The 14,019-nt window shown below is 40.9% G+C and overlaps 1 protein-coding gene across 1 annotated transcript in view; it reads right to left on the bottom strand.

The window, feature by feature from the left end:
• myo16 (myosin XVI) overlaps positions 1-14,019 on the bottom strand; it is a 250,670-nt gene that overhangs the window by 200,394 nt on the left and 36,257 nt on the right. Inside the window, exons 3-4 of the mRNA XM_060929678.1 lie at positions 7,622-7,692; positions 6,458-6,601 (exon numbers count right to left, since the gene is read on the bottom strand). Coding sequence (XP_060785661.1) covers positions 6,458-6,601; positions 7,622-7,692 — 215 coding nt within the window. The remainder of the gene's footprint in view (positions 1-6,457; positions 6,602-7,621; positions 7,693-14,019) is intronic.

Here is a 14,019-nt window from a genome sequence, read left to right as displayed (position 1 = left end):
AGCTGCCTATTTGCATGTTTGGGTCCTGCCTTACCACCTGCTTCTGTGCATCATCCTGTCTGAGTAAACCAACAGCAGCATGGAGGTTATACACACACACACACACTATCAGAGCCCAGAGCAAACAGACTGCATCTGGATTCGGTGTCACATTAGAGCTAATCAACAATCTCGCACACCTGCACCATGTGGACGATAAAATCTCCGTAAGTACCTGATAAATCAACTTTAATGCATTTTGTTTCTCATTTTCAACGGATTCTTCTTAAGCTTATCAGATAATATTCCTGAAATAGTCTAACACAGGGGTATTCAACTAAATGGCCCGAGCTCCAATTTCCTAAAATTCCTTGCTTACAATTAATGACCGCTGATGCCAATTAATAATTCGGGTTTCATTTTGTAGTGGTGCATCGTGGGCTGTGAACAGATGAGCTACAAAGGTTCTGAATTTGACTCGGATAGAATAAACACGCACATCCCTGTTCATTCATCTTTAAACAGTGTTTTGGTTTTTTTCCTACAAGCAGTTCCATCACTAATCAGACCAGACAGGTTGAACGAAATAAGAAATCATTCTTCCCTTTCTGATTTAGTGTCTTTAATCCAATAGCTAGTCTCTAGTCCAGTGAGCTGCCTTCAGATGAATAATTTAAATAAACGCCCGTGATTAGATAAATTGTCACGGAGTGGCTATGACAGAAGCTGATCCGTGATTATTCGTGTTCAGAACCAGCCGAAGAACTAAAGCTGCTGAAAAAACGCCAATTTTTTTCCATATACTGAACGACTTGGTTACAGCATTTTTCCCCCCTGATTCAGTTCCCTAAAATACTTTGCTGGGTCCACATACAGCCCGCCAACTGAGAACCTTTCATATAGCACAAATTTCTGTCAAAGAAGCATTTTTTTTTTTTTTTTTGGTCACAGAACAAAACACCTTCAAGATACAGATAGTGATTTTGGAGGAAGTTTTGAAGATCAGATCAGTGGTCAGTGCTCCCTTTAAAGGAACAGTCCACCGTACTTCCATAATGAAATATGCTCTTATCTGAATTGAGACGAGCTGCTCCGTACCTCTCCGAGCTTTGCGCGACCTCCCAGTCAGTCAGACGCAGTCAGACGCGCTGTCACTCCTGTTAGCAATGTAGCTAGGCTCAGCATGGCCAACGGTATTTTTGGGGGCTGTAGTTAGATGCGACCAAACTCTTCCGTGTTTTTCCTGTTTACATAGGTTTATATGACCAGTGATATGAAACAAGTTCAGTTACACAAATTGAAACGTAGCGATTTTCTATGCTATGGAAAGTCCGCACTATAATGACAGGCGTACTAACACCTTCTGCGTGCTTCGGCAGCACATTGATATCTGAGCTCCGTATCAATGTGCTGCCGAAGCGTGCAGAAGGTGTTAGTACGCCTGTCATTATAGTGCGGACTTTCCATAGCATAGAAAATCGCTACGTTTCAATTTGTGCAACTGAACTTGTTTCATATCACTGGTCATATAAACCTATGTAAACAGGAAAAACGCGGAAGAGTTTGGTCGCATCTAACTACAGCCCCGAAAAATACCGTTGACCATACTGAGCCTAGCTACATTGCTAACAGGAGTGACAGCGCGTCTGACTGCGTCTGACTGACTGGGAGGTCGCGCAAAGCTCGGATAGGTACGGAGCAGCTCGTCTCAATTCAGATAACAGCATATTTCATTATGGAAATACGGTGGACTGTTCCTTTAAAGCTACGCCCCATAATACATGCACCTAAAACATCTGAATGCTGGTGTAAGAGGGGGAACTTTCTGGAATCGCTGTATGTTGAGGGTCCATATTAACTGCATCCAAAAAAAAAAAAAGTTCTGAGTAAAATCACTGACTGACCCTTTAAGCGTGTTAAGTATTAAAATCCAGTTAAGTGTGAAAATCCATATCCACATCTGAATCTGTCTGAACTCAACCTCAGTCTGAGAAGATCAGACTCGTTCATTCTGGCATGTCTCGGACATATCCAATGTGAGCAGCATGAGCATGATGGGAAAGAAAGTCACGGTGTACGTCTACACAAGGTGTCCAGGGTTAGCCGTTTTCTTCCTACAGTCTACACACATTCACCCAAAACCAACACCAGCAGTTCAGTCTTCTCTGATCGGCGATTAAGAACTCCCATAGCAGTTAAAAGCCAAGGCTGCAAGGATTAGACTATCTTCACCCTTTCCATTATTTACACAGACATGTGCATACATATCTAACAAGCTTCCTGAGGGTGTGCTGTATAATCTGGACGACCTCAATAAATTCACAATGTTGATGTTAGGAATGTTTGAGTCAGAGGCAGTCATGCTTCTCATCCTTTCCTCCTTATTTTCACTTTCATCCATCACTACATAATCCCCTTTAATCTTCTGGTGGAGGGCGTGACGGAGAATATGGCCAGAGGAGTAACTAAAAAGCATAAAATTAAAGGAAGAGGAGGAAGGCTGAAACACTAAAGGAGGAAAACAGGCAGCGTTGAAACAGGCCATGGTACACATGGTATATGTATACAGTATATGACTCAAAGTATCCAGAGGCGGAGTTTTTAATAGAAATGTATTAATTTCCATAAGTATTTCATAACTCCAATCATAGCGCAGCACTCTTGAATTCCTGAATCTATTAGCTCAGAAGGTGTTTGAATAACACCAATTCAAACTGCATGTTTATATTAATGCACGCATTCTGATCCGTTATTCACTTGCGATTCAGGCATGTAACGATTCACCCAATTTAGGATTTGATTCGATTCACGATACTGGATTCACAATTTGATTTTTCCCGAAGAAAATAATTTTTGAAAAAATATCAAATGAAGAAAATATTACAAAAAATACAACTTTTATTTTCCCTATTCTGTATCAACTTAAATATTCCTATTATTTAAAAAAAAACACTTTTGTTTTCTTAATAATCAACAATAATTATTTGCCCACATTTGTAAAGGTTTGAGTAAAATACAGGGCGTTTCAAAAAATGTGATATTTCACAATCTAATAACTTTGCCGAGGTGGCACGGTGGTGTAGTGGTTAGCGCTGTTGCCTCACAGCAAGAAGGTTCTGGGTTCGAGCCCCGTGGCCGGTGAGGGCCTTTCTGTGTGGAGTTTGCATGTTCTCCCCGTGTCCGCGTGGGTTTCCTCCGGGTGCTCCGGTTTCCCCCACAGTCCAAAGACATGCAGGTTAGGTTAACTGGTGACTCTAAATTGACCGTAGGTGTGAATGTGAGTGTGAATGGTTGTCTGTGTCTATGTGTCAGCCCTGTGATGACCTGGCGACTTGTCCAGGGTGTACCCTAGCCTGGGAAATCCCATGCTGCTTTGCAAAATCGTTCCGATCTGAAAAGACAGCATGGAAACTATGGTCTAAAGGCTCGCCCGAGTTAGGGAGCCAATCAGAGAGTGGGGAGGGGTGGAAAGACGGTGACGCGTACTACTCGACAAACGGAAGCTTGTAGTTTATTTGGGACTGTTTACGGATCACGTTTAACATGGCGGCGAGCGATACGAACCAAACTAACCAAACCAGCTTCTCTCATATTTGTCTTGCACAAACGGCAGTAATCGTTCGGTGCCATTGTTTTCCTATTTTTGTTTTGCCTTCTCTTTCTCTTTCCTTCTCTTCTTCGCCTCTTCGTCGCTCTAACTACGTCACCGGGTACAACTGCCATGATTGGCCATGGGCTACGTATACGCCAAATGATAGACATTCGCAACGTCCAATAAACGGCCGTTGACAATCGTAAACCACACCTCCCCTACGAGAAATTCAATAGGCGGATTCCAGACCATATTTCACTTGTGATATGGTCTGGTGTTAACCAGACTAGGTGTACCCCGCCTTTCGCCCGTAGTCAGCTGGGATAGGCTCCAGCTTGCCTGCGACCCTGTAGAACAGGATAAAGTGGCTACAGATAATGAGATGAGATAACTTTGTCAAATGTCATGCAATTGACCTCAAATTTTAAACAACGTGTGGAAACAGGTCAAAATTTTAGGTTTAATGTTTTTTGTTTTATCTTTTTAGGTATAGAAATGCCATTCACTGGAAAAGAAGAAGCGTTTTGTGTGTTAGAGTATGCGCGAACACAAGACTGTGCAGCGTGCGTTTCTGAGCGAATTCTCTAAAAATGCACCAACTGCAATGCAGATTTGGACACGGCACAAAAAGTTCAAAGAGGAAGGCTGTGTGTGTGTGCAGGGCGGAAGGATCTGGACGACCACCAGCATCGGAAGAGACGGTCGAGCGGGTTCGCGAATATTGAAAATTTGTGAAATTGTTCATGGAATCCACATACCTTTGAATTTCTCATTCAAATTTTGAGGAATAAATCTGATCTTGCTCAACATTAAGCCTGTTCAGTTTCATTTGTCTAGACTATGTAGTTTCTGGGATATTTACATCTCAAATAATATCAAATTGTTTGAAACACCCTGTATAATAGCTTATTAACTACAATATTCATTTTATTAAAATAGAAAAAAGTTTTTCATTTTTCTTCTCTTTTCTTTAGCTTTCAGCAGTCTGTAAAAAGATAAGCTCTGATTTTTTTTATTGAATCTATTTGCACAGTCAATCACAACAGATTTTTTCCCATTTTAAATCTTTTTTTTGTTGTTGTTTGTTTTTTTTTGTGTATGTGGTTTCACACATTACTGCTGTGTTACTTCTGCCTAGGGTGAAGTCATGCACATTCCCAAAACTGTACGTTGGTCCACTGTGCTCTCTGCTGTCTAAACAATGCAATTACAGCTAGTAAAATCTAAGAGATTATGCAGCCAGACAATAATAACCGCAGTTCATTTTTTATTTCATCCATTCAAATCATCATCAATTTGGATCTTGATTTATTGTTGCACACCTATTGGTATCGAGTTCCTGTTTCTATAGTAGCAGCTTGTTCACAGGGACTTGTATGGAAACATAATGTAAGACTAAAAGTAAACTAAATAAAAGTGCATAATCATTGACGCTCTGGTGATGCTTTCTCGAAGGAGATGTTTCAGACATACTAGGTGCATCTCCAAAAATTAGAATATCATGAAAAAGTTCAATATTCTCCATCAGTTATTTAAGAAAGTGAAAATTTGATATGTTCTGGACTCATTACATGTAAACTAAAATGTTAAGCATTTTTCTATTTTAATAATTATGGCCTACAGTGCAAAAAAAAAAGCAAAATATTTTGATATTTCATTTCAAATTGAATTAAAAACAGTATAAATGTCGTGTATCTCTCAGTCTAGTTCAGTACACACAACCACAATCATGGGGAAGACTGCTGACTTGACAGTTGTCCAGAAAACGCTCACTGACACTCTCCACAAGGAGGGTAAACCACAGAAGATCATTTCTGAAAAGGCTGGCTAGAAAAGGTGCACAAGCAACAGGGATGACTGCAGCCTTGAGAGGATTGTCAAGAAAAGTCAATTCAAGAACTTGGGAGAGCCTCACAAGGAGTGGACTGAGGCTGGTGTCAGTGCATCAAGAGCCACCATGCACAGACATCTTCAGGAAAGGGGCTACAACTGTTGCATTCCTAATATCAAGCCACTCCTGAACCAGAGACAAACTTCAGAAGTGTCTTACCTGGGCTAAGGAGAGAAAGAACTGGACTGTTGCTCAGTGGTCCAAAGTCCTCTTTTCAGATGAAAGTAAATTTTGCATTTAATTTGGAAATCAAGGTCCGAGAGTCTGGAGGAAGAGTGGAGAGGAACAGAGTCCAAGGTGTTTGAAGTCCAGTGTGAAGTTTCCACAGTCTGTGATGATTTGGGGTGCCATGTCATCTGCTGGTGTTGGTCCACTGTATTTTATCAAGTCCAAATGATTAGGGAATATTCTAATAATTTGAGATACTGGATTTCTGATTTCCATGAGCTATAAGCCATAATCATCAAAACAACAACAAAAAAAAAGTTTGAAATATTTCACTTTACATATAACAAATACAGAATATATAAAAGTTTACCTTTGTAAATTAAATTACAAAAAATAACTTTTTCAGAATATTCTAATTTTTGGAGATGCACTAGTATGGATTCAGGACAGATGACTTTATGCTTTGTGGTTTAACGTGGCAGCATTATTAACTTCAAGAAAGAGGTAAAAGGTCTTGGTTTGAAAACGAATATTTATCGCTGTTATAACGCAAGGGTTAATAGGAGCTAATTATAAATGGTTAACATCTGATGCGTAATTAAGCAATTAAAAATGTCAACTGTTTGTAAAAAGTTGTGATGCGAGAGGAATAACACACATCTGGACATTCTGGTATTGGAAAGTAATTTCAGTGTAATAACAGCACACATCACCCCGGTGCTGATAGTTTTCCTATGTTGTTTTATTTGTTACTTCCTTCTCTATTTTTTCATATTATTTGGTGTGTGTGTGTGTGTGTGTGTGTGTGTGTGTGTATTAATCCTCACCAAAAGCAGCAGCAGCACCATATCAGTGTGGTCGCAGGCACAGGCCACATGGAGTGCAGTCCAGAAGTCTTCATCCTGCAGATTGACATTCAGGCCTCGTTCTATCAGAATCTCTGCCGCGAACACATTGTCATGGCGAGCACACTGCAAAGAACACAGCAGCATTATGGGTAACTGGATCACACGATGGGAAGGCAGCTGGCAAAATAGTGCTGGAGAGAAATACTAAACTCATACCAAATAATGAAGAAAAGTTCACATTAACAACGGGCAAATTTTGCTGAACAGCTTTTTTTTCTGCACTCCATTCAATGGTTGATTGATTATTAACTGGAAATAAAAATGCAATTTATTGGAAAAAGTTCACTGGTGTCTCACAATGAACACACTGATTATTCCTGGTTACTTCACAAGTCTTGTATCTAGACTACTTCTAAATCAATTTTAAGCCAGGTGCCTCGCTCAAGGGTGCTTCAGCCCAAGGCCACTCCATGTTCGCTCCCGTGTTTTTGGACTGTGGGGGAAACCGGAGCAACCGGAGGAAACCCACGCAGACACGGGAAGAGCATACTAACTCCACACAGAAAGGCCTCCGTTGGCTGCTGGGCACGAACCCAGAACCTTCTTGCTGTGAGGCGACAGTGCTAACCACTACGCCACCGTGCTGTTCCAATGACATTCTAGCTTACTCTAATGCCCAGATTTTGTGAGTATTATTGTATAAATAAAGATGCTATAGATGTTTCAACCCGCATTACCAAACCCATTAGCAGAGGATTAAGAGTTCAGTTTCTGGACAAACGGGAGTTGCTAGCAGCGAGTTTGGGTTTCCGTGCTACTCCCTGGAGCCTGGCCAAGGCCCTTAAACCCTAACTGTGCCATCAGGGGCCAGGAAGATGACCCCATGCTGTGACTCTTCACCATCTTTCATGTGTAATAAGTCAAGTCAGGAATAAACAAAAAAACATTATATGTTGCAATACAATGGAAAAAAAAAACATTTCATCTATCAAAGGAAAGAAAGCCTTCAGAAGGAAGAAGGCTCACAGAAAAAGACACAGAGAGGAGTTGTATAAGAATTGTTTTTCTGAGAGGATAGCTGATTGAAAGAAACATGGTGGAAGTCCTCTCCAAAGGGAACATGGTGTTAGTGTGTGTTCATACCAGATGGAGCAGTGACCCTCCCGACGAAAGAACTGTGTTCAGGTCAGCTCCTTCTTTTAGTAGCTTCAGCACTGTAACAACACACACACACACACACACTACTTTAACAGCATACAAACCCAAGATGACAATAAATATTAGTTGATTTTAGACATCTTTTCCCACCTATACTCATGACTCTTTTTTTTTTTTTTTAGATTAATTAATACAGGGGGCTGCAAAAGTAGGTATACAGTAAGGATTATACGCGGACAACAGCAACAGGATGACTTCTACTTTCAGCAGGATGGGGCGCCACTGCACTTCGCACTCAATGTGCGTGCGCTACTTGACAAAGAATTTCCTAACAGGTGGACTGGATGTTGGGGAGCCGCTGACTGGCCACCACGTTCGCCGGATCTCACCCCTATGGACTTCTTTTTCTGGGGACGTGTAAAAGATAGGGTTTTCACACGCAAGCCACATTCTGTTGATGCCATGATTCAGTTTATACGGGAGGCTTGCCAGGAAATTGATGCTGATAAAGACCTTTGTGCCAGAGTGTGCATGGATGTCTACACTCGACTAGTGGAGTGTGTGAATGGCAAACAGTTTGAACATTTGAGGGATTAATATGTTTATATAATCAATCAATAAAATAACGTTTTGTGCGAACGTTTTGGTTTTCATTACTGTATACCTACTTTTGCAGCCCTCTGTATTTCCTCACATTGTCTATTTTCTCTCACACTAAATCAATACACCATAAATGATCCTATATAGCCAAAAGTTTGTGAATACCTGACCATCACACTCATATGTGCTTTTTGATTTAATCCTCCTTTGCTGTTTTTATATCCTCCACTCTTCTGGGAAGGCTTTCCACTAGATATTGGACTGTGACTGGGGATTTACTCATACAGCCACAAGTGCATAAGTGAAGCCAGGCACTGGATTTGGATTTCGGGTGAGGAGAACTAGGGTACATTTGGAGTTCCAATACATTCAAAAGGTGGTCAGTGAGGTTAAGGTCAGGGCTCTCCAAAACCATTCAGCCACACAGTGTATATGACCTGCGCCGATACCCGCAGAGAGTGGGTGTTGACATGCTGGCGGAACTGTGAATGCTTCGTACACCTCCATGCTGAACACAGCCTCCTGAAGTCTCTATATCCACCTCCTTCCCTGACCTGCTTATATCAGCCCAGCTCCAACATGCACACACACGGGCCAGAATCCAGTGCCATTTTAGTGTGTCTGTATTTAGCCTCAGATAGTAAAGCATTTCTTGTGCTCCTGGTAATCAGCATAGATGTTGAAATAATTAGCGATGACAAAAGGAAGAGAATGTGCCATTGACCTCATCTCATCTCATTATCTCGAGCCACTTTATGCTGTCCTACAGGGTCGCAGGCAAGCTGGAGCTTATCCCAGCTGACTACGGGTGAAAGGCGGGGTACACCCTGGACAAGTCGCCAGGTCATCACAGGGCTGACACATAGACACAGACAACCATTCACACTCACATTCACACCTACGGTCAATTTAGAGTCACCAGTTAACCTAACCTGCATGTCTTTGGACTGTGGGGGAAACCGGAGCACCCGGAGGAAACCCATGCGGACACAGGGAGAACATGCAAACTCCGCACAGAAAGGCCCTCGCCGGCCACGGGGCTCGAACCCGGACCTTCTTGCTGTGAGACGACAGCGCTAACCACTACACCACCATGCCGCCCTGCCATTGACCTGCACTGATAAAATGATGAATATAATGCTGTCAGCCTTTGTGGTGTGAATCTTCTCATTAAGAATAACAATGAGTTATGAAATTATCTCTGACACTGGGCTAAATATGACAGACAAGCTAAAACAGCAATAAATTATCATAGAGAAGCAAACATTTAATGGCATAATCATTACTAACGATGTAGTCAAAGACTACATAAACACATTTATAAAGGGTGTACTGTATGAAAGATGTAGGATTTAAAAAAAAAAAAACACACAATTTATATATATCCATCTCTGGCTAATGTCAGTAAAGGTGGCGGAAGACAGATGTAATCCCAGGAAGAGTTTATTTATAACAAGCATGCAGACAATATAAAAACATTTGGCAAAGGCTGTTCGTTAAACAGCCAAAGGTCATTCGAGGTGCAAACAGAGTATTGGCGGCAAGGTAAAAAGCAGAGTCAAAATCAACAAAACAAGGTCAAGAATATAATTATTCTTAACTATAATAACTATAACTGAAGGAAAGCTTAATGCTGACCTTGAGTTAGTTGGATCACGGCTTGGTGAAAACAGTGTGCTCCTAAATGCCACTAAAACAGAGTCTATGTTATTTGGAACTCATGCCAAGCTTTCACAGGTTTCTGATTTTAATACATTATTCAATGGTAGCTCCATTAAGCATGTTTCTGATTTTAAATATCTTGGAATCATTCTTGATGAATCCCTTTCATGGAATTGCCATATCCAGTATATACTATCCAGAGCTGGCAAAAGGCTAGGTATGCTAGGGCGCATTAGGAATAATTTAATGTCACATTGCGCGAATATTATTTATATGTCCTTTATTCGCCCTGTTTTTGAATACTGTGACACTGTATGGGGGTGCTGTGGTAGAGGAAATCTTTCGAGAGACTCCAGTGGCGTGCTGCAAGGATAGTTACTGGAATAGGCGAGAGTGATGGCGCCTTAGATGTCATTAAATGGCCTACTCTACAAAGTAGGTGGGATGATCATGTATTCAAACTTCTTAATAAATGTTTTTATGGGAGCTGCCCGCAATTTTTCAAAAAATGCTTTTACATTCAATAATGCCATACACAGCAGAATTACTAGGCAAAGCAATATGTTACATTTACCAAGGGTACGAACCGAGCGGGCCAAGAAATCCTTTTATCATCATGGATGTATTGTTTTTAATAGATTAAGTTTATAGTTTACAGCTTATATTTTATACACTAATGTATTTTATGTGTAGTTTTTTTTGTATTTGTAATTAATTTGAATATACTGGATGTATACATATTGTGGATATTGATCATAAATAGTTTCTTTTTTAATTTTTATTTATTGCGTGTTGTATGTGTGAAACAGGGCTCCTTTTGATAGCAGAGGCGTATAGCCACAGATTGGATTACCCTGTGGTTTTATTTAAATAAAAGGTATCTAAGTAAGAACCAGAGTAGCAAAAACAGAACAAGAGCTAAGTAGTGTGAGACACAAGGTACTGCGCATATACTTTGCAAAGTCCTTATATGTGCGTGCTGTGATTGCCCTCTAGTTGGGAACAGGTGCATCATGATCAGTTCTTGTGGCGTGCACTGCGTGCTCAGAGCACAAATGCATGTGGACATGAGTGACAGTTCGAGGCATGCCAAGCGTGAACGCATGTGGACATCACAGCTAGTTTCTTCATTTCAGCCTTCCGTTTACATATTTAAGGTCCTGTAGGGGTTGTACAAGTTAATGGCCAATGCTTTAATATACCACAGGGTTGCTACAACAAAAATATGTTATGCAGCATAAGAGAGTATACCTCTTCTATTATATTAGACATACACATATTCATTCACGTAATGGAGTATTTGGGCTGGTGTGTGACATTTAAGTGTCACTTGACAATGTTAATGACTTTCTTATGCATGGCAGCCCAGGAAAACCATTTCCCAAGCTTTCCTGAAGTGAAATATTTCTCTTTTGCATATATCGCAATCATATGTAAAATTATAAGTCTGCTTTATAAAACGCAGCTAGCAAAGTTCTAGCAATCTGTTGGCAAAATGACTGTTTTTACAAAAAGATGAGATGTCAAAGTAGAAAAACACAATTTTCTGGTTTACCAGAGCTCAGTTACAGTGACATCTGATGGGTTTCCCCATGACCACCACATACTGTACACTGTTATATTTTCTGTTATGACTGTTGTGATAAGTGTGAATGGTTGTCTGTGTCTATGTGTCAGCCCTGAGATGACCTGGCGACTTGTCCAGGGTGTACCCCGCCTTTCGCCCGTAGTCAGCTGGGATAGGCTCCAGCTTGCCTGCAACCCTGTAGAAGGATAAAGCGGCTAGAGATGATGTGATGAGATGAGACTTGTGATAAATTTCCCTCCAAATACAACAGAATAGAACTGATGATCTCCGCATCTCACCATCAACAGAAAGGATGAGATCACTAAGGAGATGGAGAATCCTTGTCACTGTTTTCTTTGCAATCAAAATTAATTATCCTTGCACTTACATGTCCTATGAAGGATAACTAGCACACGTCTGCATCAGCTACAGTACATTTACCCTGAGCTTAAGTCTAACTCTTCTTTTCAGTACTCATTGGGGAAAAGATGGCATTTGACCACAATCATACACACCCCATTAAACATGACAGTGTGGAAATGCTCTAATCCTCCAAATACATATTCCCTTGTTCCGTCAAACTAGTATGTTGTTTTGGTTCCAATATGGTGCTATGATAAATGAGAAAAGCTTCAGGAATGATTAGCTGAGCGCTCTCCAACAGGAAATGTATTCCCAAGCTATAACATGTTGAGCTGATAATACAGGAAAATAAAAATGAATGAAGACACTGCAGAGGAAATGAGGATGAATGCATGCTGTAAAAAGGACGCTGTTGGGCATGTCGATGCAATCAGGGCCTATTTAGTGATAACTATTGTATAGGTTGTCCAGTGTCCTCCCAGAACTCATATTCCCAATACGCTCATATTGAAGATCCTTTCAACACACTTGGTACTGTTTACCTTAACCTTTCTACAACTCTATACTGTAATGATTTATAATCCCATTATCTGATCTGGGCGGCACGGTGGTGTAGTGGTTAGCGCTGTCGCCTCACAGCAAGAAGGTCCGGGTTCAAGCCCCGTGGCCGGCGAGGGCTTTTCTGTGTGGAGTTTGCATGTTCTCTCCGTGTCCGCGTGGGTTTCCTCCGGGTGCTCCGGTTTCCCCCACAGTCCAAAGACATGCAGGTTAGGTTAACTGGTGACTCTAAATTGACCGTAGGTGTGAATGTGAATGGTTGTCTGTGTCTATGTGTCAGCCCTGTGATGACCTGGCAACTTGTCCAGGGTGTACTCCGCCTCTCGCCCGTAGTCAGCTGGGATAGGGTGCAGCTTGCCTGCGACCCTGTAGAAGGATAAAGTGGCTAGAGATAATGAGATGAATGAGATGAGATTATCTGATCTCACCCAGAAGAGAATGGGTTCCCTTTTTGAATCTGGTTCTTCTCAAATTTTCTTCCTGATGTCACATCAGGGAGTTTTTCCTTGCCATCTCGGTAAAGCTGCTTTATGACGATGTCAATTTGAAGTAATAATATTGTATAATTATCACATAGCCAATTGTAAAGAGGTATTATATGGGGACTCATTTTGGACCAAATATTCACCAAACACCCTGTGGCTTCTGCTTCCAATGCAATTACAATCCACGGTGAAATATGCATTCAAAGCCAGTAACATCTGCACCATCTGCCAGTTTGTTTGGAAAAGACCTCATCAAGACTGAAAAACCATAAGAGCGAATGAGAAGTAATGGCTAATTATGCCATGACCAGCATGGATATGCATCTCCTCTCCCATTGTGCTTCAGTGGTACAAGCCTTATGAGAGCTGCTGCACTAAAGATATTCATACATTTCCCCAACTGATGTGCATTTAATCACCTATTGTCCTCTCCAACATAGCTGTACAAGACATGGATACATGTGGCTTAAATTCCCCTTGCCTCGTTATTCAATAGACTACATGTGAGTATAACTGGATATGTACAGTACCAGTCAAAAGTTTGGACACTCCATCTAATTCAGTGTTTTTTCTTTATTTGTATTAGTTAAAAACGACACGGTCTTAAAGTAATGGATGTCGTTTCTCTTTACTTAGTTGAGTGGTTCTTGACATAATATGGATTACTACAGTTGTGGAATAGGGCTATTTACTGTATTTATATTTAAATAATATTGGCTGGCACTGAGTGGTATATCAGATACCATTCAGCTAGCATGATACTGAACGAGTCAAAGAGGAGTTCAATATCATGCTAGCTGAATGGAATATATCGGATATACCATGAAAAAAAGACAGCCTATTATTATTATTATTATTATTATTATTATTAACATTAACAACACACTCTCTTTTCCAGTTTTTCAATGTCCGTTGGTATGTTTTTCTCTTGTAAATTGCATGAAGAATATATAATAAAGTTTTGGTAGCCTTTCGGGTGTTCAACACGTCTCTCTCTTTCCTGGTGAACAAAGAAATGCTTCTGCACATGCGCAGCAGAAAACTCTCACTGAATATTCGCATCAGCTCCGATGCGTGATGCATGTTGTCTTAACAACCATGCAATACCGTAAACCATATTCAACGCTCATTCTCCATTGGGTAGAGTG

Source organism: Neoarius graeffei, chromosome 9 (genome assembly GCF_027579695.1).
Source record: "Neoarius graeffei isolate fNeoGra1 chromosome 9, fNeoGra1.pri, whole genome shotgun sequence".
Lineage (NCBI taxonomy): Eukaryota > Metazoa > Chordata > Actinopteri > Siluriformes > Ariidae > Neoarius > Neoarius graeffei.
The sequence above is the reverse complement of the archived record's forward strand: the minus strand, read 5'-3'. Positions and strand labels throughout refer to the sequence as shown.